The 23767-nt window shown below is 38.6% G+C and overlaps 2 protein-coding genes across 27 annotated transcripts in view; one reads left to right on the top strand and one right to left on the bottom strand.

The window, feature by feature from the left end:
• Window positions 1-4330, top strand: part of PODXL (podocalyxin like) — a 44419-nt gene extending 40089 nt beyond the window's left edge. For both annotated transcript variants that reach the window (XM_070265073.1, XM_023639700.2), the window contains exon 8: window positions 121-4330. In XM_070265073.1, the coding sequence (XP_070121174.1) occupies window positions 121-318 (198 nt within the window). In that variant the 3' untranslated portion in view covers window positions 319-4330. The remainder of the gene's footprint in view (window positions 1-120) is intronic.
• Window positions 4331-16472: 12142 nt separating this feature from the next.
• The window catches only part of MKLN1 (muskelin 1), a 312981-nt gene continuing 305686 nt past the window's right edge, over window positions 16473-23767 (bottom strand). For all 25 annotated transcript variants that reach the window (XM_070265077.1, XM_070265074.1, XM_070265090.1 and 22 more), the window contains 2 exons: window positions 22602-22656; window positions 16473-16826 (listed from right to left, as the gene is read on the bottom strand). In XM_070265077.1, the coding sequence (XP_070121178.1) occupies window positions 16705-16826; window positions 22602-22656 (177 nt within the window). In that variant the 3' untranslated portion in view covers window positions 16473-16704. The remainder of the gene's footprint in view (window positions 16827-22601; window positions 22657-23767) is intronic.

The following is a 23767-nucleotide window of genomic DNA, read 5'->3' as shown; positions in this document are numbered from 1 at the left end:
TCAGTGACAATCTTCCTAAAGCAAAAGGAGGAAGATTGGCAACAGATGTTAGCTCAGGGCCAATCTTCCTCAAAAAAAAAAAAAATTACCTTTCTTCTTGGGTCATCTTCTCCACTCTAGCAACGACTAACAGAGGAGCTACAGACAGTGGAGAATGGTTACCATGACAATCCAACACTGGAAGTGATGGAGACCTCATCAGAGATGCAGGAGAAAAAGGTGGTCAACCTTAATGGGGAGCTGGGGGACAGCTGGATCGTCCCTCTGGACAACCTGACCAAGGATGACCTAGATGAGGAGGAAGACACACACCTCTAATCAGGTCTGCTGGCAGCCTCCAACAGTGCCACAGAGCTCTGGACTGAACCACCTCAAGTGCCATTTGGACAGGGGAGGAATATCCTTCCCAGCTGAGGGGAAAGACTGGGGAGCGAGAGCAGACTCAGAAGGTTCCCTTCTCCCAATTCCCACCGGGCCTTAATTTTTCCCTTTCCAAGCTGAACCAATCACATTCTGTCTAGATTCCCCCCAAAAAATAACCCACTAGTGCCTGAGCTCAGTGCTGCTGGAAGATGAGAGGAAGGGACATCAAGAAAGAGCCATATAAGGGATTTACGTGATCATCTAGTAGAATCCCTTCATTTCACAGATGAGATGACCGAGGCCTAAAGAGCGTAAGGTCAAGGTCACACAGCCATTTGGTGACAGAGTCAGGATGAAAGCAGCCTACTTCATTCAGGCCAGTGCTCATTTCCACCCTGCCACACTGCTGGGATCACCTGTGCCTCCCGCCAGGGCTGCCCTGGGCTGGGGGTGGAGTCAACGGATGGGATGGAAGGAAGAGCAGGGCCAGATCCTATCTCAGCGAGATCTGATCACTTGAAAGTACAGGTCCTAAGTTTTCTATCTCCTACCACAGCCTCGCCTGCCAGTGTTCCTGCCCCACTTTGTTTTTCCTCCTTTCCTTCACTCAATTTTTATTCCCGCCCTGTCCCAGGGCTCCTGGGACTAACACAGGTTATTCATGACCTTGAACCTCTTGTTCTGGATTCTGATTTCCTTGGATTTACTTCGTGAGACTGGGACTTTAACCCACACAAGACTCCTAGTGTGAAACAGGTCTGCTTAAGCAATCCATCTCCAAGTGAAGAGAGAAGGGGAGGCCTTTCCTTCCAGGACAGGTCCTGGCCCATCACCCAAGGTGCTCCTTGAAGAGGTTCCCCAAGAGCTCCTTTGGCCTCCTCTTCCCACCGGGGCCTAAAATCTGCAGCAGCTACTGAAGGCCAAGTGTTCCTATTTTGTCGTTCACTGCTGAGCCGATGGGGGTGAAGACTCTAGCTGGGGAATGGCCCCCGAGCTCCAGCATGAACGAGCAGCTTTAGGACAGAGCTCCCCCAGACCCCAGTCAGCAGAGAGGTATCTTAATAGACAATCAATTGAAACAGACAAGAAGGATAGGCTTTACTCTCAATTTCATGGGAAACTCAGGGACTTCTCAAGTTGCTGAGAGTTTTGGTCTATTTGTTTTCTAATCCAGCCCTCTACGGCCAAAGGCCAAAGCTCAAATTGGTGGGAGACTTTCGGTTAGCTGATCGCACGGATTCTGATTCTCCTGGGCCATAGTGTAAGAAAGGCTAGAACGTGCGATGCATTTTAAGGGGCATAAGGGGCAGCCCAGGGGACTGGCTGTTCCCAGTAACCTTCCACTGTTCTGGCCTGTCCTCTTTTCTGTATTCCTAGTGGGGCTGCCTGGTTCTCCTGCAGTTTCTGGTGGCATCTCAGGGAAACAATACTGTAGAGGGGTCTTGAGGGAGCTCAGCAGTTAGCTGCTAAGTAGAAGGCACCTGAGCACTGGGCCTCTGATTTTCTGGGAAGAGGGAGTCCTGTGTGGAATTCTGAACTTGGCCCACGGTCTCCATTGCTTCTGGGCATAAATTTCCTGGAACCAACTAGGAAGATGGGCAGAACTGCTTCGGAGAATGAACATTGTCATTTCAGGGCAAAAAGCCAGAACCCCAGAACCGAGAGGCCCAGGCTGTGATGATTCTGATGAAATAGGCTATCTGCTCTGGAATAGCTTGGTTTTAAAAGGGGAGGAGTTTAGGGGGAAGATCTATGTCCTTCCCTGGCTGCCTGATGCCTTCTTCATAGCCTTTGAACTTTGATATCCTAGGGGAAAAGGAAGGCCAGGGGTTCAAGTAGGGCCCCCAGTGAGTTTCCCGTTAGATGCTAGGCTAACAAGGATCCAAACGTATGTGCTCTGATTCTCTAGCATTTGGAGGTTGACAGTATAGAGAACAATGCCAGTTTGGGGGGGAAATAGAGGAAATCTTGTTACGGCGGGAGATGTTTGCCTCCTTCCTGCCCAGCATTTGTTTCTACCCAGTGAGTTTCTATCATGACCTCTGTGGGAGAGGCCAGACTGGATAACTACTCCTTTGCGGATTCTGGGTCACATCTCGTTCACCAGCCGGGCCTTTAGACAGAGACTGCAAATATGCTTCTGCAAATGGATCAAAGGCTGCACCCCCAAGGCCTGTTGGGGAGAGAGATGGTGACTGGCAAGGACTAGAGGGTAAAATTCTGCTTGGTCAGAAGGAATGACTGTGGCTCTGTCCAAGGAGAACCTTGAGAAGCTTTGGGCCAGTTCAGAGGTTCGTTCTTCTGGTGCATCCAAACTGTGTTACTCTAGCCTTGTAGGGCAACTTCAGAATCACGTACCTTGCCTTGGCTTGTTCCTGCCACTAGACATCTATGTCAAAGGCCATACAGCTATGCTTTGGGAAAGGTCATCTTCTTCCCACATCTTTACTGGGTTCTAAATGCTATCTGGCAATAAAGATTCTGGGGCTGAGAGGAGAGAAGAGGGACACCAGGAACTCAGCATGACTTTAAAAAAGTCGTGCCAAAGAGAGATTATAAACTCTTTAATTCAAGGGCACACTGGTTTCCCTAAGCTGCATACAAGGCCAGAAACCATGATTCTGATGACTGGACAAAATCCAGCGGGAAGCATGCGGTCATGTGAGTGGGGAGAGAAGCAGCAGTGCTTATGAAGGAGGTACAGAATATTCTCTGCATCGTAAGACAGAATACGGGGTTAATCTAGTCTAGACACAAGATTCTTTTTTCCCCTCTTGATAAGGAAAGCTAGCAGAAAGTTTATTTAAACCACTTCTTGAGCTTTATCCTTTTTGACAATATACTGGAGAAACTTTGAAAAACAAGTTCAAGCTGATACATATAGACATATTTTTTGATAATGTAAATATAATGGCCACATCTTAGTCCACCCTGCACTGATTTAAGTAAATATACTTTGAAAAAATGTTTGTTAGCTAAGGGAGATGGCTTTTTTTTTTTTTCCCTGAACAGGAATGTAAATGTCTATTTTACTAGAAATGACAGGTTTTTGTTTGATTTTTCTTTAATGAAAAATGTAATATAAGACAGGCTGATGACAAAGTATTTTTCTTGCAGACCGGGCATTTTTATTTTTAAATATGGTCCTTGCCCCCTCCCCAGCAAAGCCCGAGCCTGTTACAGTAGGGTTGGAGTCAATATGTATTGGCTGAAAATGACACTCTACTCATAGGGAGAGGGTTTTAGAGACCGAGTCCAATCTTTTTATTTTTACAGAAAAAGAACATGAAACCCCAGAAAGATAAAATGACCAAAATCACATGGTTAGTGACAGAAACGTGATTAAAACCTGGGTTGGAAGACTGTCCAGTGCTGTGTGCCTTAGAAGGAATCAATAAAGTAAGGACTGCTAATTAAGGACAGGCACCAGAAAACACAAAGGACAGGATTCCCTTCTCAGATCTTATCCTGCAGCCAGGCTAGGGAGGGCATGAAGACAAAACCAGGAACCTTACTGCTCTAATACACTTGCTCTCATTTGTTTAGGTCTAAGACTTAAACAAACAGTTCTTTTCTGCCAAGAAAGTTTTAAATGAGCTTTTACATATGGCTCTTCTACTAGCAGGACTAAGGATCAAAGGGAACAAGATAGGGGAAGGCAGAGGGGGCAAGAGGAAAGCAGTGGCATCTTTCATCACTGTGCCTGCTGATTCACTCAGGTTTGGTGAGAGCCCAGCACTGAGTGAGGAGGAGCTTACTCTTTGATGTGGGTCTTTTTGTTATTAGTGAATGTTAAACAGTTTGCCCAGGAAACTGGGGGAGTATGTGTCTTAGTGGACAGGGGTCTGAAGTACACTGGAATTTACTGAGAAACTTGTTTGTAAAGACTATACTTAATTATTGCCATTTTCTTACAAAAATATATTTTGGAAAATTGTATACTGTCAATTAAAGTGCTTTTGTGTAAGCTGGTTCAAGTCTGAGTATTTTGCCCTCACTGGTGTATGTCCTTCCCTCGTGCTCAAGGCTCATCACCGAAGCACCTGAGGTTGTCAGACCTTCCAGTGAGTGCAGCCACCTCTGCTCTTAGCCTGCCTAACTGGGCAGGTCCAGAGAGTAGAAGAGGAGGGAAGCTCAAAGAAAGGAAAAAGGCGATCTTGGAGCTGATGATTCTCCACATCATCTCAGGCTGTTGTAGTGATCGCAACTGAAAGGACCTCATTTTCCCTCACATTGTTTTATCAGTGTTTTTCCCTGTTCCTTCCCTCAACTCTTGCCTCAGATGCAATTGTGAATCGCCCACCAACAAAGATCCAGGAGGGCTGCTGAACCCTGATCAGGTAGGAAAACACTGGTGTGGAGACAAAACAAATAAAAATAGAAAAAATAAACAAAGAGGTGCTCTTCTGGCCCTGTTCCTGCCCACAAAAGGATTCATTTGCTTGTCACAAGAAGCCTCTCTGCCTGTCCCTTATCTAGAGATGTAGTGAAGACGGAGAAGGTCCAGGAAAGGAATCACTCGAAGATGATTCTGCTTCTCTTCATCTCCTATGGTGGTGTTATCCATGTACATGTTTCCTCATTGCAAGGGGGAAACTTAATCACTCCCAACTCGGAGAAGGGAAACTGCCAGGTGAATGTGGTCCACAATCATAGTCGCTATACATCAATCTCTTGTATTTGCCTGGCATCTCATGGTTTACGAAACATTCCCACATCTTACTCAGGAATTGTCACCACTCTACCAATAGGGAAATTAGGTACAAAGATTAAAGATTCTCTGAGATTACACAGCTATTTATTTATTTTATTTTTCCTGCTTTATCTCCCCAATCCCCCCGGTACATAGTTGTATATCTTAGCTGCTGGTCCTTCTAGTTGTGGCATGTGGGACGCCACCTCAACGTGGCCTGACGAGCGGTGCTACGTCCGTGCCCAGGATCCGAACCAGCGAAACCCTGGGCCGCCGCAGCGCAGCACGCGAACTTAACCACTCAGCCACAGGGCCGGCCCCAACACACAGCTACTTAAATGGTAGTACCGGGCCTTACATCTACATCTTTTCTCTCTTCAGTCTTACATTCTTTTCTCAACACCACATTAATGCTTGAGTTCTAACAACAATAAAGTACACGTCTAGAATGCAACTACTGTTAGAATATGATTTTTCTTTTATATGGGAGTTTTGAAAGGCAGTTAACACCCTGAAGGGTGGGCCAGGGGTATTTTGAGGTTAACTTCAAGAGTGTGCCAAGGATACAGAAAGGAGTACAAGTACCAGGAACCCAGCAGGCCCCCGGCCATGCTCAAGGCACACTGTTCTAAGAAGAGGATGACTCACAGTTTATCGCTGGCCACAAAGTAGACCTAAGACTCCATTCTCTTCCTGAATAGGTCATTCACCCTGCTCCCTGCCCTGCCAACCAAGAGGCTCTCTCAGTTGTCAGTTTTAATTTCTTATGCCTCTTTGTCACTCACAACCTCCCCCATCCTACAAGCTCCCTCCCAAGCCACATATTTCTTCTGTACCCCAAGGGAAAAAAGTAAATAAAGAATAGGACTGGCTACTATAATTAACACTGTGATAAATACTGAGCTCATATTTTTCAAAGACCTTGGCATTCTATGGATTAAAAATCAGTGGGATCCTAACAAATAGGATCTGCTGCCAATATCTACTTAAAAGATGGAGAAGGTGAGGCAGAGAAGTTGAGACTGTGCCCAATACTACACAGAAGTCACTGGTGGATCTGGAAATAAAAACTAGCATTCCTGCCTCCTGCCCTGGGCTACCCATCCTATGGCGCAAGCTCAGAGGGCAGCTGGACAGGATGTGCTACAACACTGCCAAGTGTCCTAATCTCCCCTCTCGGGATTTGCCAACCAGCAAAACTTAGTAGCACCTCAGTGGACAGGCCACTTCTACCTATAGCTTTCCTCTCTTCTCTGTAATAAGAAGGTTTCTGGAAAGAATGTAAGTGCCTTTGCTTTTCTCAGGTCAGAGAGCAGCAGGGGGAAAGTCCCCTGCAGACGTTAGAGAAGATTCAGACTAAGAATAATAGGACTGTTCCAAGCATCATCCTCTGCTGCCTCACCTCCCCTGTGCCAGAAAGCCCCACAGCTCTACTCTCCTCTTCCTTTTCTCCTTCCAAGATGTGGAAAAGGCAAAGGGAGATTTGGCATAATATGTAGTGCTAAAGGAAAGAAGAAACACAATCAGCTAGTATCTAAGCTTACACCAGGCCTGCCGTAGGCTTAGGGAGAGCCATCCATTAAGCCTTTCCACTCAGACCTTCAGAATCTGAAAGGTTAGTGGTAAAGAATGTGGCCTTCACTTACGGGGAAATATTTTTTTTCAATTTCTATGAAATCTATGCTTGTCTTTTAATAAGTATGTGAGTATGGGCACACATGGCCATTTCCCTATTAGATGCTGGGCCATCTCCTTGGGCAAATAGAAGTTCCTAAGGTACCACTTCCAATCCCTGTAGGTCTCCACATTCACTTGATGTGGGGACAGCTGGCATCTCAACTGTGTTCAACACAAAGCCCTCTGCTTATTGCCATCTTCCCGCCAGAAGACAAATACATCAAGGGAGAGGAGGCGGTGTCCCACATTTCAAACCTTTTGAGTTAATTCTCTGGAGGATTAACCAAGGAAAGGCCAATTCTTTATTTTATCACCACACCTCATGCTTTCCTGTTTTGAAAACAAATGTTACTTATGAGCCACGCTCAAAGCACACTCTAGAAATGAAAGCTATGCAGTAAAATGGATTATTTGACTTGAAAATTAAGAGAACATCATAAAATCAGTTACAGCTAACTCACTGCAGAATGCAGGACAACACACAAAGCCCAGAGAATGTAAACCAGGTCAGGAGATGGAATGGGCAGAGGAGCTCCTGCTACTGAGGGTCTATCTGGAGAGCTCACGCAACTCAATCCAAACAATCCACTACCTTTATTTGGCATATTTCTGAGTTCTACTTTTTCAAGGTTCAGCCCTTAACATTTCTTTCCCCTTCATTAGGGACAGGGATCCAGAATTTTTCCAAATATTGCAACACCTCCAGGTTCTCTCTCTTTACATCTTTTCTACAATTTTCTATTTCAGTTCAGTTTTTTACTTCCAGTTCCCAACCTGTACAAGAATGTCCACTTTAAATAAGCCTGAGAAACACAAGTCCAAATTTACAAAACAGAAAATAGGGCTGGACATTAACAGCAGATAAAAAAATATAATTTTTATGAAATAATTTACCAGTTTACTTTAAAAACGGAAACCTCCCCAGAAACTTTGTGAGATCTACCAGAACTTATTTCTGCACTGTCTCAAAGGAGAACACTCAAAGGCTCTTCTACAGTATGTATCATTTTCGGTCTTTGGAAGCCTGAATAAAACTCACCTTTTTGAGAGAAAAGTAGAACAAGTGCAAAGTATGGAAATATTTTAAAAGTTGACTTAAAAAGTAATTTTAGCCAACACAGGAGACATCTTGTAGTGTCCATATATAACTTTTTATTAAGAAAATGAACAAAATACATTCTTTCTCCATATATACATTACATACAACATAATTCTACAATTGCAATTGCTCAGCAGATCACTCATTTATTTATTCACAAAGCAGTGTTAACACATTCACCAAACCTGGGATCAGAAAATTACTTGTACTAAACAAAGAAACAAACCACCTAAAAAGCTCATACAGATTGGACAAAAGTAAGAAACCAGAGAGGGTCATGAGGGGAATAGGGAAGATTGCAGAACACACTCAACATAACCCAACAATGACATAGAACAGTAATGACATTAAGATTTGATGCCCAAAAAGCACTTCTGTTCAATAGCTCCAATGAGCTCGGTGGTTCCAGACTTCCCTCATGATTTCCAGTTCTGATTTAGATACTTTGGGATACAGTCCTAACCCCATGTTGCCACAGAAGAGGAGGGTAAAGGAAAGAGCAGAACCCTGAAAGGTTGCAGTTTTCTCCTTCACACACAAAAGGAGTCTCATATGAAATAAAAAACTTCTGAATCTTAGCTGGTGAGCAGAGAAATACATTTTTGGAGAGACACTTGCTTAAGCACAATAAGGAACTTTTGTTTCAAGGACTCCTCATTTACATTTATGTTCATTTGTTTTTCTTTTGCTTTGCTTTTTCTCTGCTTTTCCTTTGGCCTTTGAAAAGTACCTCATCCTTTTTGGGTGTGGGTTTAATTATGGTCATATTTAAAAGTCCATCTAAACAGAAAGCTCTTCATGGTATGAATATGCTCCAAGTGTCCACAAAGATGCATAAGGGGCTTAAAAATTCAAATGAATCTTAGAGATGAAATTGCTGACGACCTGAACAAGGAAGCTCCCTATAGCTTCTGGGTAATATCTTACTTCCATAATTCAGACTTAAGAGTTATATATCCACAGAATTATTTTCAGACTGTCTGTCTAGAAAAGGGCAATGGTTAAAGGACTATAAGTACAGGTAGGGACAAATGCACCCCAGTCCTCTACACATGTGGTAAAAGACAATGAGAATGGCTGTGTCAATTTTTTTTTTTTCTTTTTCTGGCCTTTACTATGCTGGGTAACAGAAGGAAGTCAGGAAAAATGAAATGAGTAAGTTTCATCAGTTAGTTAATAGTGGTTTTCCTTCTTTACATTCAGTAATTTCTATGACAACTATATTTTTATAATCACAAAAATCAATAAATGTTATTATTCAGAGGTCCTATAAAAGATATTTAACACTTTCCAACTTTCAGATGAACTGGTTGCTGTAACACCATGTTCCGGTAAAGGAGACGTTCTAATAAAGAGAAGGAGCTATCCACAGCATTAATAAGCAGATGTGCAAGGACAGATTCTATTGACTACGGATGGAGCTGTATCTTATCAATCTAATTTCCAGTCCATCTTTGCTTTTTGAGGATTTATCTCTATCTGAAGGGATCCTAAATTCTGGCCACTGAGTAATTTTAATTTATAAAAGAAGTAAAAGAGTTTATTTAAAAAAATTCCAACATCTTTCCCAAGCTGCATATCTATAAATATGCTATTTTGGAAAGTAGGAATAATGTTTGTTACCAAGACCAAGACAAGAAAAGGAAGTCCTCATCTTAGCTTTCCTGTCCTCTTCTTCTGAGGCTGCAGACTCAACTGTGCATAGCTTTTGAAGTGGTGACAAGGGAAGGAATCTCTTTAAAAAGAAAAACACATATATCCATAAAGGAATCTGCTCATTGAAAAATGTCACATTAATTCTGCAATTTCTAAATTGAGCCAAAGACTATACATAAGGGAAAAATTAATATTATACTTTCTGACATTCATTTCAAAACATTTTACACAAGTCAAAAAAGCAGGCTGGCTTAAAGAATAACACAATCACAGCATCTCTTGGCCAGGCTAAATGTAATGCTTAAGAGAAGAAGTTCACTTATTTCTCTAAATTGGTAGTTTACAATTGAGGGAGAAAATAGTTTACAACTAGTCAGTCACCAAAAACATTTTTCTGGGAAAGGAAAAAAATCTCAAGGAGACCAAATGTATAACTTTTTAAAACATATCTTTCTCACAGAAGACTACTCATATTTAAACTTGGACTTTAATATTCTACTATCAGATTTTGGGTTGAGTAGACAATTAACTTTAGTACGTTTTATAATTTTGTAGTCAGTGCTTTTATAAGTATAACTGATGTGTATATGTAAAATTAAGCTAAGTCTTTACAAGGGTGGAAGTACCCTAGGACTTCTTAAGGAAGCAATTAAAAAAACGTAATGCCATGCATCTGTCCTCAGTTTTCCCCCCTTTCATCTCAAGAAGGTAAACACGGCAACTACAAGGCAACATGCTAAAAAATTAACTTGCAAACATCTGATGGCATGGCCCTGATGGTAAAAGATCTCCTTTGTTGCAAAATTAATCTATAAAGCTCTGCCAGCTGCAGTGGAATTGGACTTATTCTAGATACCTTCTCTAATTTACTTAATTACTTTACAGATGTGGAGGAAACCTGAAAATAAACAAAAATTATTAAATACTTCTAATGCCAAGCCCAGAATTCATGTATTTCTTGGCAAAGCAGAATAAACAGAGACCCTCAGGATTATGTATAATTAATTTATTTTAAAACACAGAAACTAAATTGATGTCAGTTCAATTCTTTATGGGTTATAAGTTAAACATGAAATGACAATTTTCTTCTTATTTTAAAGGGCTAGAAAATGACCACCAACCAAATGACACTAGCTAAACTGTAACCAAGGCTTTCTTGAGATTTGTTACCAAGGGAGAGAAATAAAGCTCAAAATTGGCTAATTGAGCAACTCCTTAATCATGCACATAAGCCTGTTCACTATATCACACAGTGTTTTTCCTTTTTGCCAATTAATTTGGCATTCATTAAGCACTGAATGAAACTGAAGAATGATGATCTCCTCAGGCTGGTATTCGTGTGGCAGACAGCTCAGACATCCAAACTCACTGCTGTGAATGCTAGCATCCCACACAGTGCAGAGCTGTGTTGCTGCAAGAGCTTAAACTCGAAAAGAAAGCAAGTCCCATGGGAGGCCCAGAACTGTATGTTAAAAATTTATGCTGGTTTTCCCTCTGGACCCTTATTAAGCAAATGGCTGAATATAAGAAGCCGCTCACCTATTTTAAGATCTAGAGCCCATTACACTGAGACTCTATAATAAATGGCATATTCTTGAAGCCGGCTTTTCTGTTTCAAGATCTCTAATGGCTATTTGAGAGCAGGTGAGAAAAGCAACAAACCAAGAAATGCTGCTTTCCAAAGACTATTCAGAATAACGGAGCTTTGATCCCTTTTGCAAGTCTTCATCGCAGCACTGCATTAATAAAATTAATTTAGGGTTAGAAACGAAGAGCTTTCTTTTTTATTTAGATTTGTGAACCTTCAAATCCACGAGCAAAAAAGCTCCTATTTTTCCTTTTCTAACATATCCTCATTCTCTTCTTTAGCTCTATTTCTGAGGTTCAATACTTCCAAGTAGAAATGTCACAGACAGGCAAAATAGGACACTGCACACAAATGTTTAATAGTTCACTGAGACTGAACAGCAGATAAAGACGAAGACACAATTTCATAATTATAAGTGATATCTTACAACTGGTCTACTTCTCTACTAAACATCCCCCCCTTTTTTGTTGCTGACCCTATTGCTCCTGGATAACATCCACATAACATTCTGTTTTCAATCCAGCTAGGCAGTGCTTGAGGACATGATAGCATATTTGCAAATCTTATTTCCAAATAACGACTCTAATGTGAAAGAAAAACTAGAACTACCCTTTGACTTTTGTGTTTTTAAGTTTTGAACTGGGATTCGGTTCAAGATCAGTAACTTTCGAGTTCTACCTAACAGACTAAGACATATAGTGATATGGTTTCCCACAAGGGCCCCTCTGTCTGCACCCCTGGAAAATCTGATTTACTCTAACCTCTAACGACTCCTCAGGTTAAAGGCCACAGCATCTACTCTCAGTGGCTATGACTGGGAATAAGATTTAGCCATTTGGAACTTGAGCTAAATTCACATTCTCAGGGGAAGAGACATTTATAAGGCTGCATTATTTTTATTTAAGAAAAAAATGAATGAATACTAATCATTTCATAGCAATCAAAGCTATTCCTAATACTAAATTATACCACAAATTGAAAGGCAATTCTTAACACAAATTCCAACTTCAGCAGAAAATCAATGTTACTCAAAGGTGGGAGTAGGGGAAAAAAAGGCTAACACATATGAAGAAAAGAAAGTACAACAGGCAAAAGGAAATTCTGGCAATTTGCTGAATTCCATGAGCTCTGCTATGAAACTTGTACCTTATCAATAGTTTTATGACTAGACTACCCAGTGCCAAGAAAAGCAGCCAACACTGGCTCCTTCCCTAAAGCTGCCATAGGCATATTACTGTCTCCCAAATGAGAATGACTCAAGTATGTCTACAGCAATATCTGAAAATTATTAATTCTTTAATAACGTACAATTTTTAATTTCACTATTCTGTTGTCATAAACAAGGATAAAAGAGCATGTTTGCCTCAGAATGATTTTGACCTTTTTTTCTCAAGCAGTACAACACCTGTAAGTAACGCCACAGAAAACCTAGGAAGTCCAGGCTAAAAAAGCCAAGAATAAAGTCAGATTAGCAAGAAAAATAATGGAAACAATTCACAATATATGGTGGACAGGAGGAAACTAGGGTTAAAAAACTATGTATAAATCAAATCTCTAAGATAGCATTTTTTGAGAAAAATAAAAAGAGCACTTGGCAAAGAAATCAATAAACTGCAATAATGAGCCCCCCTCCCCAAGACGCACACTGGCAACATCATTCAGCTGATCTAGTTGGCTCCTAAGTAATAATTTCAGCAAACTTAGAAAGTTCCACCTTCAAGTGTAGGACCTCTAGACCAGTTTTGGACAGCCAAGTCACTTCAGCATTATTACTAATCAGAGGGGAGTACAGAGCACCATCAAAAATCACAAAAGAATAATGCTATTTGACTAAGAAGGAATACAAACACCTTTGAGTGAAAGAGCCCAAAGATGTAATCTATAAACACTGTCATACGCAGACCCTCTATGTAACTCCTCCAAAAACTATCAACTTTTTCTGAGAGAGCCTGCGTATCCCAGATCAAGGACTATTTCAAGAATTTAAAAACTTAACAAAAATTCAAGCCAGAACTTCTGCAAAAGGATGAGATTGCAGATGAACAGGGATTTTTAAGAAAAGAGGGGTTACAAAGCGTCTATTTTTTATAGCTCGATGACTTCATTTAGAGTACCCATTGTAATGATCCCCTCCCACAGAAATCACTCAAACCATAATTCTCAACTGCTTTGCAACATTCAACCAGTTGAAGAGTTAACTCAACATTCACTCAGGAAATAAATGACCCACAGTTACCCAATGAATGTCATATAGTGTTAAGAATAATTATAGGGAAACTTCTTCATGTAATTACCATGAAACTGAGTATAATTCAGATAATAAAATCAGGAATATACTTCTTTCTAAGTGCTTTCTGATCCATTAAGCATCAATCTCAATCTCTCACTAAATGATTAAGTGCCTCAAACTAGTTTTGTTTGTAGGTTAGATTTTTAAAACTCTGTTTTATTATATGAAACTCTATTAATGTATCTCTAAATAGCACTTTTAAGGCAGATGTGAAGAGATCCACTGGAAGGATAAGCTGGCAACCATTTATATTCAACATAAATATTTCACCCAAGGACGTAGCTTTACAATCGTAAACTAATCACTGAGGTCTAAACCCAACAAGCGTTTCTATGATAAACCAGTGAATTAACTTTCTAATGTTTTCTATCAATTTTTACTTATTAGACATGGACAGGTCAGTTTTAGAATAAATGGAAACCAGGGATAAAAGGATGATCTTGCTAAAGGTTAAAACTGTCTGTCAGCTTTAGCACACAGTTAGGCACCCAAGTCTGAATTCCTTTGCTTGGATAAGAGATTGATATATTTGAATTAATCAAGCTGGCCACATGAGGTCTCTGTTATTTCACAAAATGCAAATATATTTTAGAAGTGTCTTGAAATAGATAATTTCTCATGAAGTACAAGCACTGAAAATAATGTTAGAGATCTAATTTACTTCTAGTTAAAATTATCTATTATATCTATTTCTAGTTTTTTATTCTGGAATAATATATTCCACTGGGAAATGAGAAATGGGAACGAAGATCAAGGTAGGGATAATGAAACCGAGCAAGTTGTACCTCACTAACTAATGCAGCTAAGCATCAGCCAGCTGTTTCAATCTGGAACTCACTAAACTAGAATGAAAAGATTTTTAAGTTGTAAAGCATAGACAGTTGGCTACCTAAACAATGTACCTAAATACCAAGTTAGATTATTTAAATTATAATATACTGCTAGAATTCTTGGAAATATATGTACCTCCTCCTCACTAAATGTATAAACAAGTTTTAAATCAGCGTTCTGATGTGAAATGAGAGCAATGTGCCAATCGTGGTCATATATAATGAAGCCCTAACATTCTCCTGCAATCATTCAACAGTGCCCCAATAAAGCCCATGGTACAAATTCTGACTTAGCTAGTGAATAACCTGCCCAGTACAGTCTATCTCACTTAAGCAACACAAAATGGTTCACTATGATTCAACCCCATTTAAACATGTTAGTGAAAAAAAACCCCAGAAATGAAGGGGAAATGTTTTACCTAAATAAAGTGAGGAAAGACGAAATTAAAACAAGCATATGTTAAAAAAACAACTAGTACAGAGTCAGTTAGGGAAAAACAAAATCACTGAGGTTGGAAACTGAGTTTCCTCCATATAGGGAGTCTAAGGAACTAATGAAAAAAATGATAAAGAAAGTATTATAAAAATAAATGGTAGAGGGCAGCAGAATTTCATTTGGTTAATGTTTTTAAAGTGCCAGAATTCAGAGTCAGCAAAACTAGAGCTTTTAAATTTAGAAACTCTTGTCAAGTTCAAGTTCCTCCCTATCAACTCTGATTTGTACCTGTTTCCACAAATTGAGATTCAATAGGCTACAATATTAGTGATAGTAATATTTTATGTTCTTGACTGTTTATGCTCTTGAGCAAATTCTATCTGCTCACTTGTAAAGTCAACTGGTTATTCTGTAGCTACACAATTTGGTACTTAGTGAATTATATACTAGTCCTTTCACAAGGTAAGGAGATCTAACTGTTTAATAAATCACTACTGATTGCTTTTGGGATGCTCGGAGAGCCAAGGAGCCTAAGATTCAAGCCTAGAACTAGGAAAAATATATTTCTGTCCATCCCTAAAAGAAGTGAAACCATGCAATAAAGACAGAGGGAAGAGGGATCTCAAGGTCTCATTCCTATACATTAGACTTTCTGAAAGTGCAGGTCAATCTTTTCTCTCTTTCTTTGGTGAGGCCGGATCTTGCTACTCAGGGATATACTCAATTCTGTGCAGTCATTCACTTTTAACAGCCACTGGACTGATGGACATTTATTATACTGAGTCTGCTTTAAGCATGGTGGCTATCAGTTGCACGCAGCACACTTGAGCACTGGCCAGGCACAAGTTTCCTACATTGCATTCTGCAGTACCTCACGGGAAGATACATACCTCCACCTCACTCCCACCCCAAAAGAACCAGAACAGTGGAAAAGCCCATCTGCCATACCTTTCTTTTAGTTCAATGAAAAAATATTTGCCCCATTATTTTTTTCTCCATTAAAAAAAAGCCTAGTGTGTGTGCTTAATGAAATGCCATTATTATTAAAACATATCAGTACACAGAGGCAGATGCAGGGAGCCAATGTGTATGGAAATAAAAGCATAGCTCTGGAAACTCACCCTCCCAAAGGAAAATACCACAGAGATAGCACAAGGAGAAATGGAAGCCCTAGTTCTGCACAGCTCTACCAGAGGAAAGAGACATTTTCTTCCAAAACTGCTATGAAGATGTAAGTGAACATATTAATTACTATTAGAATCCTCTTGCTGGTAATTTTTAGAATGGCTCTTAAAGGTTCTGAACTATACTCTCCTCAGTTTAAGGTTTCTGTGACTCAAAGCTACTGTAATTTCCACTATAAAATATATCATCATAGAAATACTACATACCAATCTCAGATAAGTGCCTAGATCAACCTTGGGGTTCAGTTTTTAGTTCTACAATAAGGAGTGCAAATTTGAGCCCTCTGTTCCTCCTATTGTTCAATGTTTAAAGTACTAAGACTCTAGTCAACAGAGACACATACATCACCTTAACATACATCAGCTGTCCTACAGAACTATATACTGTTAAGAACGAAGTGAAGAGGTAAACAAGTAACACCACTTACAAGCAGTCATGTGAAGCAAGGTAAAGTGAAATGGGAAGGGAGGAGAAAGAAGAAAGGCCAAGCAACCCAACAACAACAAAATCCCAGTTCTTGTAGCGCTGAGTCTAATAGTGCTTACTCGTCCCAATTTTTAAAAAATGAAATAAAAATCAGAAAAGGGTAACCTGCCTGATTTTTTTATACTCATTAATTCTTAAAAGTTAAAGTAAGAAAAAATATATATATATATTTAAATGGAAAGTATATCAATTTCACTTTATTAGCCTAATTTAGGAATGGGATGAGGAGAATGGGGTTGAGGTCAGGTATGAAGGAAGAGGGTTAAAACTTGTGACAAAGATCCCTTCAGAACTCTGGTGCAGTCCTCAATCACTGCAGCCTAACGGTCGGTCAACAGAGTTGAAATCCACAATACTGAAAGCAGACTCCCGGTCTCCAGTACCGTCCAGGGCCTCTTCAGTTACAGTGTGATGAGGTCTACCAGGTTGCCTTTAGGAGGAGTCATGCTGTCAGGAAAGAAGTTCACTAAGGTGTCAAAGAGCTGAGTTCTTTGAGCATAGGTGTGATCCACATCTGAAAAGCCTGGTAAGGAGAGATACAAAGAAACTCATCCATTGTGTTTAAATTCAACATGTAACAGAAAAGGTAGTTGAGAAAAGCAGCAATGTATAATGGAAAAATTAAAACCAAATCAGGCTTTAAAACCAGATAGACAAGGGTCTGGATCCAAGTTCTACTAGCTGTGAACTTAGGTGAGTTAATCAGCCTTTCTGCAACTGTTTTCCCAGCTGTAAACCTGTGATAACCCTGTTTACTTCAGAGTTACTGTGCAGATTCAATGCAATTATGTGAAAAGCACCTAGCCAAAAGACTGGCACTTTAGTAACTGATAATGATTTCTCTCTTTTCCTTACAAGCATTTTCTTTTCTAGTCCACTGAGGAAATTTCACTCTTCTTTTCTGACTTTATAAACACTTCTGAACCACTAAAACTTTTTTGATAATAAAAATATAATAAAATCAAAATGAAAGGGGTCTTTAGAAAGTCGTCTAAAATCATTCAAACCTTCAGAGCTGGAAGTAGTCTCAGAGAACTGAGGTGAAAATATAGACGGCTGAGGGAAAGAAATGCATGTCCCATATGTAGAATGGCACTGGCACACAGCAAATACCATATTTTTATCGTATTTTGTACCAGGCTCTATGCTAGACACACATTACGTAGAAAACAGAGCAATGAACTACTTTTATCCAGATGAATATTAGAAAGTGGGTGACATTCTTAAAAGGTGGGGGTCATTGAACTAAAGGATTTTTTCCCTTTAACCTCTAGTAAACGTTTAATTTTCAAGTTTGCTCCAGCCAAAGGAATATGCAGCGAGATTACCTCTTTCCTTTAGTCAGCCAGCGTATTGCTCCTAGCTGCTTCAATTTTTTAATGCACATACGAAGTATGTAAATAACAAACAAACTAGTCCTTTGACATTGACAAATTAGTCGTTAGCCATTCCTGACACGGCTAACTGACACATGAGAACGCTACTGAGTGCCACTGGAAACAAAAATAAAGCCAGAGTTATACATGCCATGATACTTAGTGAAAACTATTTCAAATCGGACCAATTTTCTTCAACTTAGAATACAGTTTTAGGTGCAATCTGTTTTTTAATCTCATAAAGAACATGAATAGAATGTAATATTGCCAAGGATACCAGTTTCCTGGAAGGAAAATAAACAATGACTCCAGAAAGGTACATTCCTTTTTATTTAAAAAAATTTTATTATTATTTTAAGTTTGAGGGCAAATGTTTATTCCTTTGAGCCAAGTTTAAGCTTTAACAAAGCCTACTATCTATCATATCATAGAAATGAATGGAAGGAAATACTCTAAAAAGTTAACAAAGGTTATATCTGAATGGTGAGATATTCTTTTTTTCTATTTTATGCTTTTCTGTTTTCTAAATTTTTTTCAACTTATTTTGAAAAATTTCAAACTCATAGATAAGTTTCAAGAATAGTACAACACACACTCATATACCCTTCACCTAGATTCATCAATTAACATTTTCCCTATTACGTTCTCAATCTCTCTCTACGTGTGTGTGTGTGTGTACCCCATTCAAACTTCTTTTTGTGAAATAATTTGGAAGAAAACTGTAGACATCTTCACCCCTAAATACTTGAGTTCATTTCACCTAACAAGAACATTCACTTAAATAACCACTAAATTTAAAAAACCAATAAATTTATATTAAATTTAGAAAATTTAACATTTATATCTCAATAATCTTCTTTAGTCATTTTCCCCACTAATCTAAAACTCAATGCAAGATCAAACATTGTATTTAGATTTAGTTTGCAAGTCTCTTTAGTCTGGAATAGTCCTCAGCCTCTGTTTTTTATGACATCAATAGTTATGAAGTACACAGACCAGTTATGTAGCAGAATGTGTTAAATTTGAGTTGTCTGATTGCTTCCTCATGATCAGATTCAGTTTATGCTGTTTTTGCAAGAAGACTACATAAGTGATACTGTGTCCTTCTCAGTGCATCACCTCAGGAAGCACGGGTTATCAGTTTTTCCCAATACTGATGATGTTAACTTTGATCACCTGGTTAAGCTTGTGCATGCCAGATTTCTCCAATGTAAAGGTGTTCTTTTCTACCTTTGCAATTAATAAGATATTGATGAGAATATAGTGTTAGACTGTGCAAATATCCTGTTCCCCAACAAATGCACCCAATGACTTTAGCATTCACTGATGATTCTTGCTAAAACAATTATTTATATGATGGTGATTTTCTAACTACAATTCCTTCTAGATTTATTGATTGACATTAATTGTAAAGAAGAGCTTTTCCTCCCTCCATTTCATTTCTTTGCATTAGTATATACTCATGGATCCTTTTCTTGTTCAGTATGTTATGTCCATTACTATCATTATTCATTTTAATACTCATATTGTCCCAGATTTAGCCAGTAAGAGTTCTTTTGAGCTGGCTTCTATGTCTTTTTGAAATTTCTCCATTAATTTTTGAGTACTTCCTTACTTTCTGGTGCAGCAAGATATGCAAGCTCACTTTACACAGCTCTGGAGTCAGACATTTATCCAAGGAGCCCTAATTCCTTTTAGTGGTGAATGATATTTAGAAACCAAAATCAGCTGTGCTAATTGCCAAAGCTGCTGTTGTCGTAGGCCTATTCATATATGTCCACACATATTATATATACACTTTTTAAAATAAAATCATTAGTACATGCTTTTATTGCTAATTCCAATTTTTTAAGAACCACATAGGATTCTTCCTCTCCCTTAGCCTATTCCATATTTACATCTCCTTTCTTCCACTAAGAAAACCTCCCCCCAGCAACATCATATTTACTCATTTGCTCAACCTAAAATACACACAAGTTCTAGAATTACTTTACCCATACCACTACCAGCAAAAACTCAAGATTTCTTTGCTTTTTTGGTCTTTAGAATCTATTTCCTGAAAGTATATAGTCTAAGCACTATACTTTGGTTTAATTTTCTTTTTTTCCCTTCTGTGTGGTAATGTTACCAATTTGATAAATAAGTTTGTTTGGTTTTGTTCATATTCAAGTGTCTTTTACACAGTCTATTTAGTGCCATGTTCTTCACATTTCTGTACTTTTTGTTGGTGACTTCACTGCTTAAAATGGCCCCCAAGTATATTGCTGAAGGGCTATCTAGTATTCCTCAAGGGCGAGAAGGTTGTGATATGCCTTATGGAGAAAATACATGTGTTAGATAAGCTTTGTTCAGGAATGAGATATAGTGCTGTTGGCTGTGAGTTCAATGTTAATGAATCAACAATATAAATTAGGAAAATAGACGTCTGAGTTCAAGCTTAAAAGTACCCACAGCCACCAAAAACTCTATGCTAAAGACCCCCAGAGGTCATTTTTCTCTAAAGTTAGTCATTTCCCAAAACTAAGATAATGCCAGCTGTTTGTAAATCACTTTCCAGCTTTAATTCTTTAAATTACATATAACATTAGTAAATACTTTTAATTCTCACTAAGAAGTTAAGATAAACTGGATTAATTCTGAAGGCAGATAGGAAATTTGGCTGAGGCAAAATTTTGGGGGGAGAATTCAGAAAATGAAATATTCATTTTATCTATAGATGTAAGATGTATACATCTACACATAAAATAACCCATTTGATTTCAATTCTAAGTAGAGTAAAGGTAAAAAAATCTGACAGAAAATGAATGAGAACAAGAACCAGGAACTCTAAATAGCCATGAAAAGATCTTTTTGTTTATAAATAATATATCAAATTTTTCCTTGTTAAAATTAGCATACAACCTGAATTTGCATCTCATCCAAATTTACCAATGTTACAAAGAAGATTATATTTTTGAGGGAGGTGATAATAACAATACCCTGAATGGAGCACTTACTAAGTGTTTTATTGTGCTGTTTTCCATAATTATTGCATTTAATTCTCTCAACAACTTGAGGTAGTACTCTCACTACTTTAATGATCAAAAAGGTGACTTGCTCAAAGTCACTTTTAAAATTTGCAAGTGGCAGAGCTGGTATCTGAACCTAGATTCTGAGTCTTAACCACTACACCACACTCTGATCTCTTAACTGCTAAACATACTGCCTCCCTTCAAGGTGGGAAATAAGACCCAATAGGAATTTTCCCTTTTTGTATTTTTTTCTATTGTTTTCTAGAATCCAAGTAAAACAAATCACTTCCAACAAAATATGTTAGCTTACAGTGAATAGGGCAGAGACAGAAGAAAGGAGTTAAGCTAAAGGTAGAATATTTGCTCACATTAGCCTAACATATTTAAATAACTGCCATGAAATTCTTGCTCTAAAGGTTAAATATAAGTCAGCCAGAGACATTTTAGTGCTGCCTACCAAAGAAATAAAAATAATGGCTCTGGGCTGTGGTGTCCATACACAACAAGGCACACATTCATTCACACTGAACATCTATGTGCCAGGCTCCCAATTCATGTATCACTAGATCTTTGTTTCAAATGATAAAATTCAAAAGGGTATAAACTTTCTAAAATAATGCTTACATCTAAATTCTACATCACCAGATTGAGATTTTTAACAGCCTAAAAATATTCTTTAAAAGCCCTTGAGTGCACGGAATAGTGGTAAACAATTCTCTAAATTTTTAGGAGAACCTATTGGAGTTATGTTTTATAGTAGTCCATTCTGTCTTGCCCTGTGGAATCCCACATATTCTGGAATTAGAACTCAGGATTGGAGCTGCTTTGATCAGTAGAGAAATCTCAATTACTTGTTATGGAAAAAGAAAGGGCAAGACCCCAAGGAACATTGCTATTTTTTCCCATCCCAGTGAAAACCACCAGAATTATATATCTCTTTTTTCCTTTGAGGTATGGTTCAAAGACAAAGACCTTTAAAAAGACAAAAGGACAAAGAAGAAGAAATTAAACTGACATCCCAAAGAGTTATTTTATTCCAAAGATAAAAAGTAGGATTTATATTACATACACTGGAAAATTTCATTACTATTGCTCAATTCTAAGGCAAATAACAGCACTAACATCAATGGGATAAATATGTATCCACCGTGTGACATTTTATAATGATAAGAGGAAATTCTCATACTTTAAAAGGCAACTATCTTGTTGAAATACTGAAGCTATAATAATGATTTACGCTAACAAAAAGATCCTTGAAAATTCACCTGACTAAAGCTCTGGGTTCTGGAACTTCTACAGACTCCTCACTTTACCATAGCCTAGTTTAACCACTTTAACAACTCATTAATACTCAGTGAGAGTATTCCTAAACAAAGACTGATGGCCATATCTGGGGTGTTTGAGAAACACTTAAAACAATGAAGATACCAACATAGAAAAAATTACCATTTTCAGGAAGGAGCTAATTTATCTTCTCTGCTCCTAAACATTTATTTCATTACTATCCCATCACCATTCTGTTGACACCTCACAATTCCACAAAGAACACACTGAGAGGAAAAACCATTCAACCAACAAATGCTATCTCATAGTAAGTATATCAGTAATACAGCCTGAACTCCAAAACAATGCTATATAAATTAATTAATTTTGATCATGCTTCTATTGCCACCTGTTTGCAGAGTAGCTCAGTAACTGGTGTAACAGAAACTGCAAACTGATCCATGAACTGGTGACTGATGGTTGGAAAATAACCTTGTAACAGGTTATTAGAAATTTTGCATGCTATCTTGAAACCTGCTTCATTTGTTTGGATGAACATCTCACCTAATGTTTCATTTAAAATAAATCAAAATCCAACCTCCCAATTGCCAGGGCATCTGGCTGGATAAACTATATTGGAATACTTACCCAGAGCTGTAAAATCTGAACCAGATTTGAACAGAGCTGAAGCTAGGAGCTGAAACTGTAAAAGAAAAATAGAAGCAAATTAGCTGGCTAAGCACGTTGGAGAAAAATAACATGTAATTTTGACCATTTATTAGCCACTGGAAGTCTCAGTTCATGTTGCTGCATAAGTCCAAATAGTGGCAATAAGAACACCCATTTAGATTAAAGAATATGCTGACTTTTCTACTGGCCTGCTATTATCATTTTCCAAAATACTGGACCAAGTCCTTCAATTATTTAATTTTTAAAATCTATTAAAGTATGTATTTATTAAGGAACAACAGGTCAACTGAAATAAAAAAGAAAATTACTCATTTGGGAATCTATCAAATATAGATAGATTGGTGTCCTGCACACAGTTATTGAATTTTACTTTTTTTGAGGAAGATAAGTCCTGAGGTAACATCTGCTGCCAATCCCCTTTTTGCTGAGGAAGAGTGGCCCTGAGCTAACATCCGTGCCCATCTTCCTCTACTTTATTTGTGGGACACCTGCCACAGCACGGCCTGACGAGCAGAGTGTAGGTCCACTCCTGGGATCCAAACCAGCGAATCCCAGGCCATGGGAGCGGAATGTGAGAACTTAACTGCTGTGCCACCAGGCCAGCCCTCTTGAATTTTTAGTATATGTGCGTTCTCACTTAAAAAATAAATACATGCTGGGGCCTGCCCGGTGGCGCAGTGGTTAAGTTCACATGTTCCACTTTGGCAGCCCAGGGTTCACCAATTCAGATGCTGGGTGTGGACCTACACACAGCTTGGCAAGCCATGCTGTGGTTGGCATCTCACATATAAAGTAGAGGAAGATGGGCACAGATGTTAGCTCACAGCCAGTCTTCCTCAGCAAAAAGAGGAGGATTGGCGGCAGATGTTAGCTCAGGACTAATCTTCCTCAAAAAAAAAGTAAATAAATAAAATTAAATAAATACATGCTACTGTAAAATACCTGATCTCTCTGCTGTGTAAATTAAATTCTGAGGAAAAAGCATGGTTATTATGTATAGGCCATTCCTAAATTACAACTTAGATTGGGATTCCACAGTCATGTATAATTATACTGTTATATAATTATAAAGATTCATAGGCCTTTATACACTGAAGTAATGTTACAAACGTTGATTAGATTCC

The sequence above is a fragment of the Equus caballus genome, chromosome 4, assembly GCF_041296265.1.
Source record: "Equus caballus isolate H_3958 breed thoroughbred chromosome 4, TB-T2T, whole genome shotgun sequence".
NCBI classification, from domain to species: domain Eukaryota; kingdom Metazoa; phylum Chordata; class Mammalia; order Perissodactyla; family Equidae; genus Equus; species Equus caballus.
This window is presented reverse-complemented; position numbering and strand designations above follow the sequence as displayed.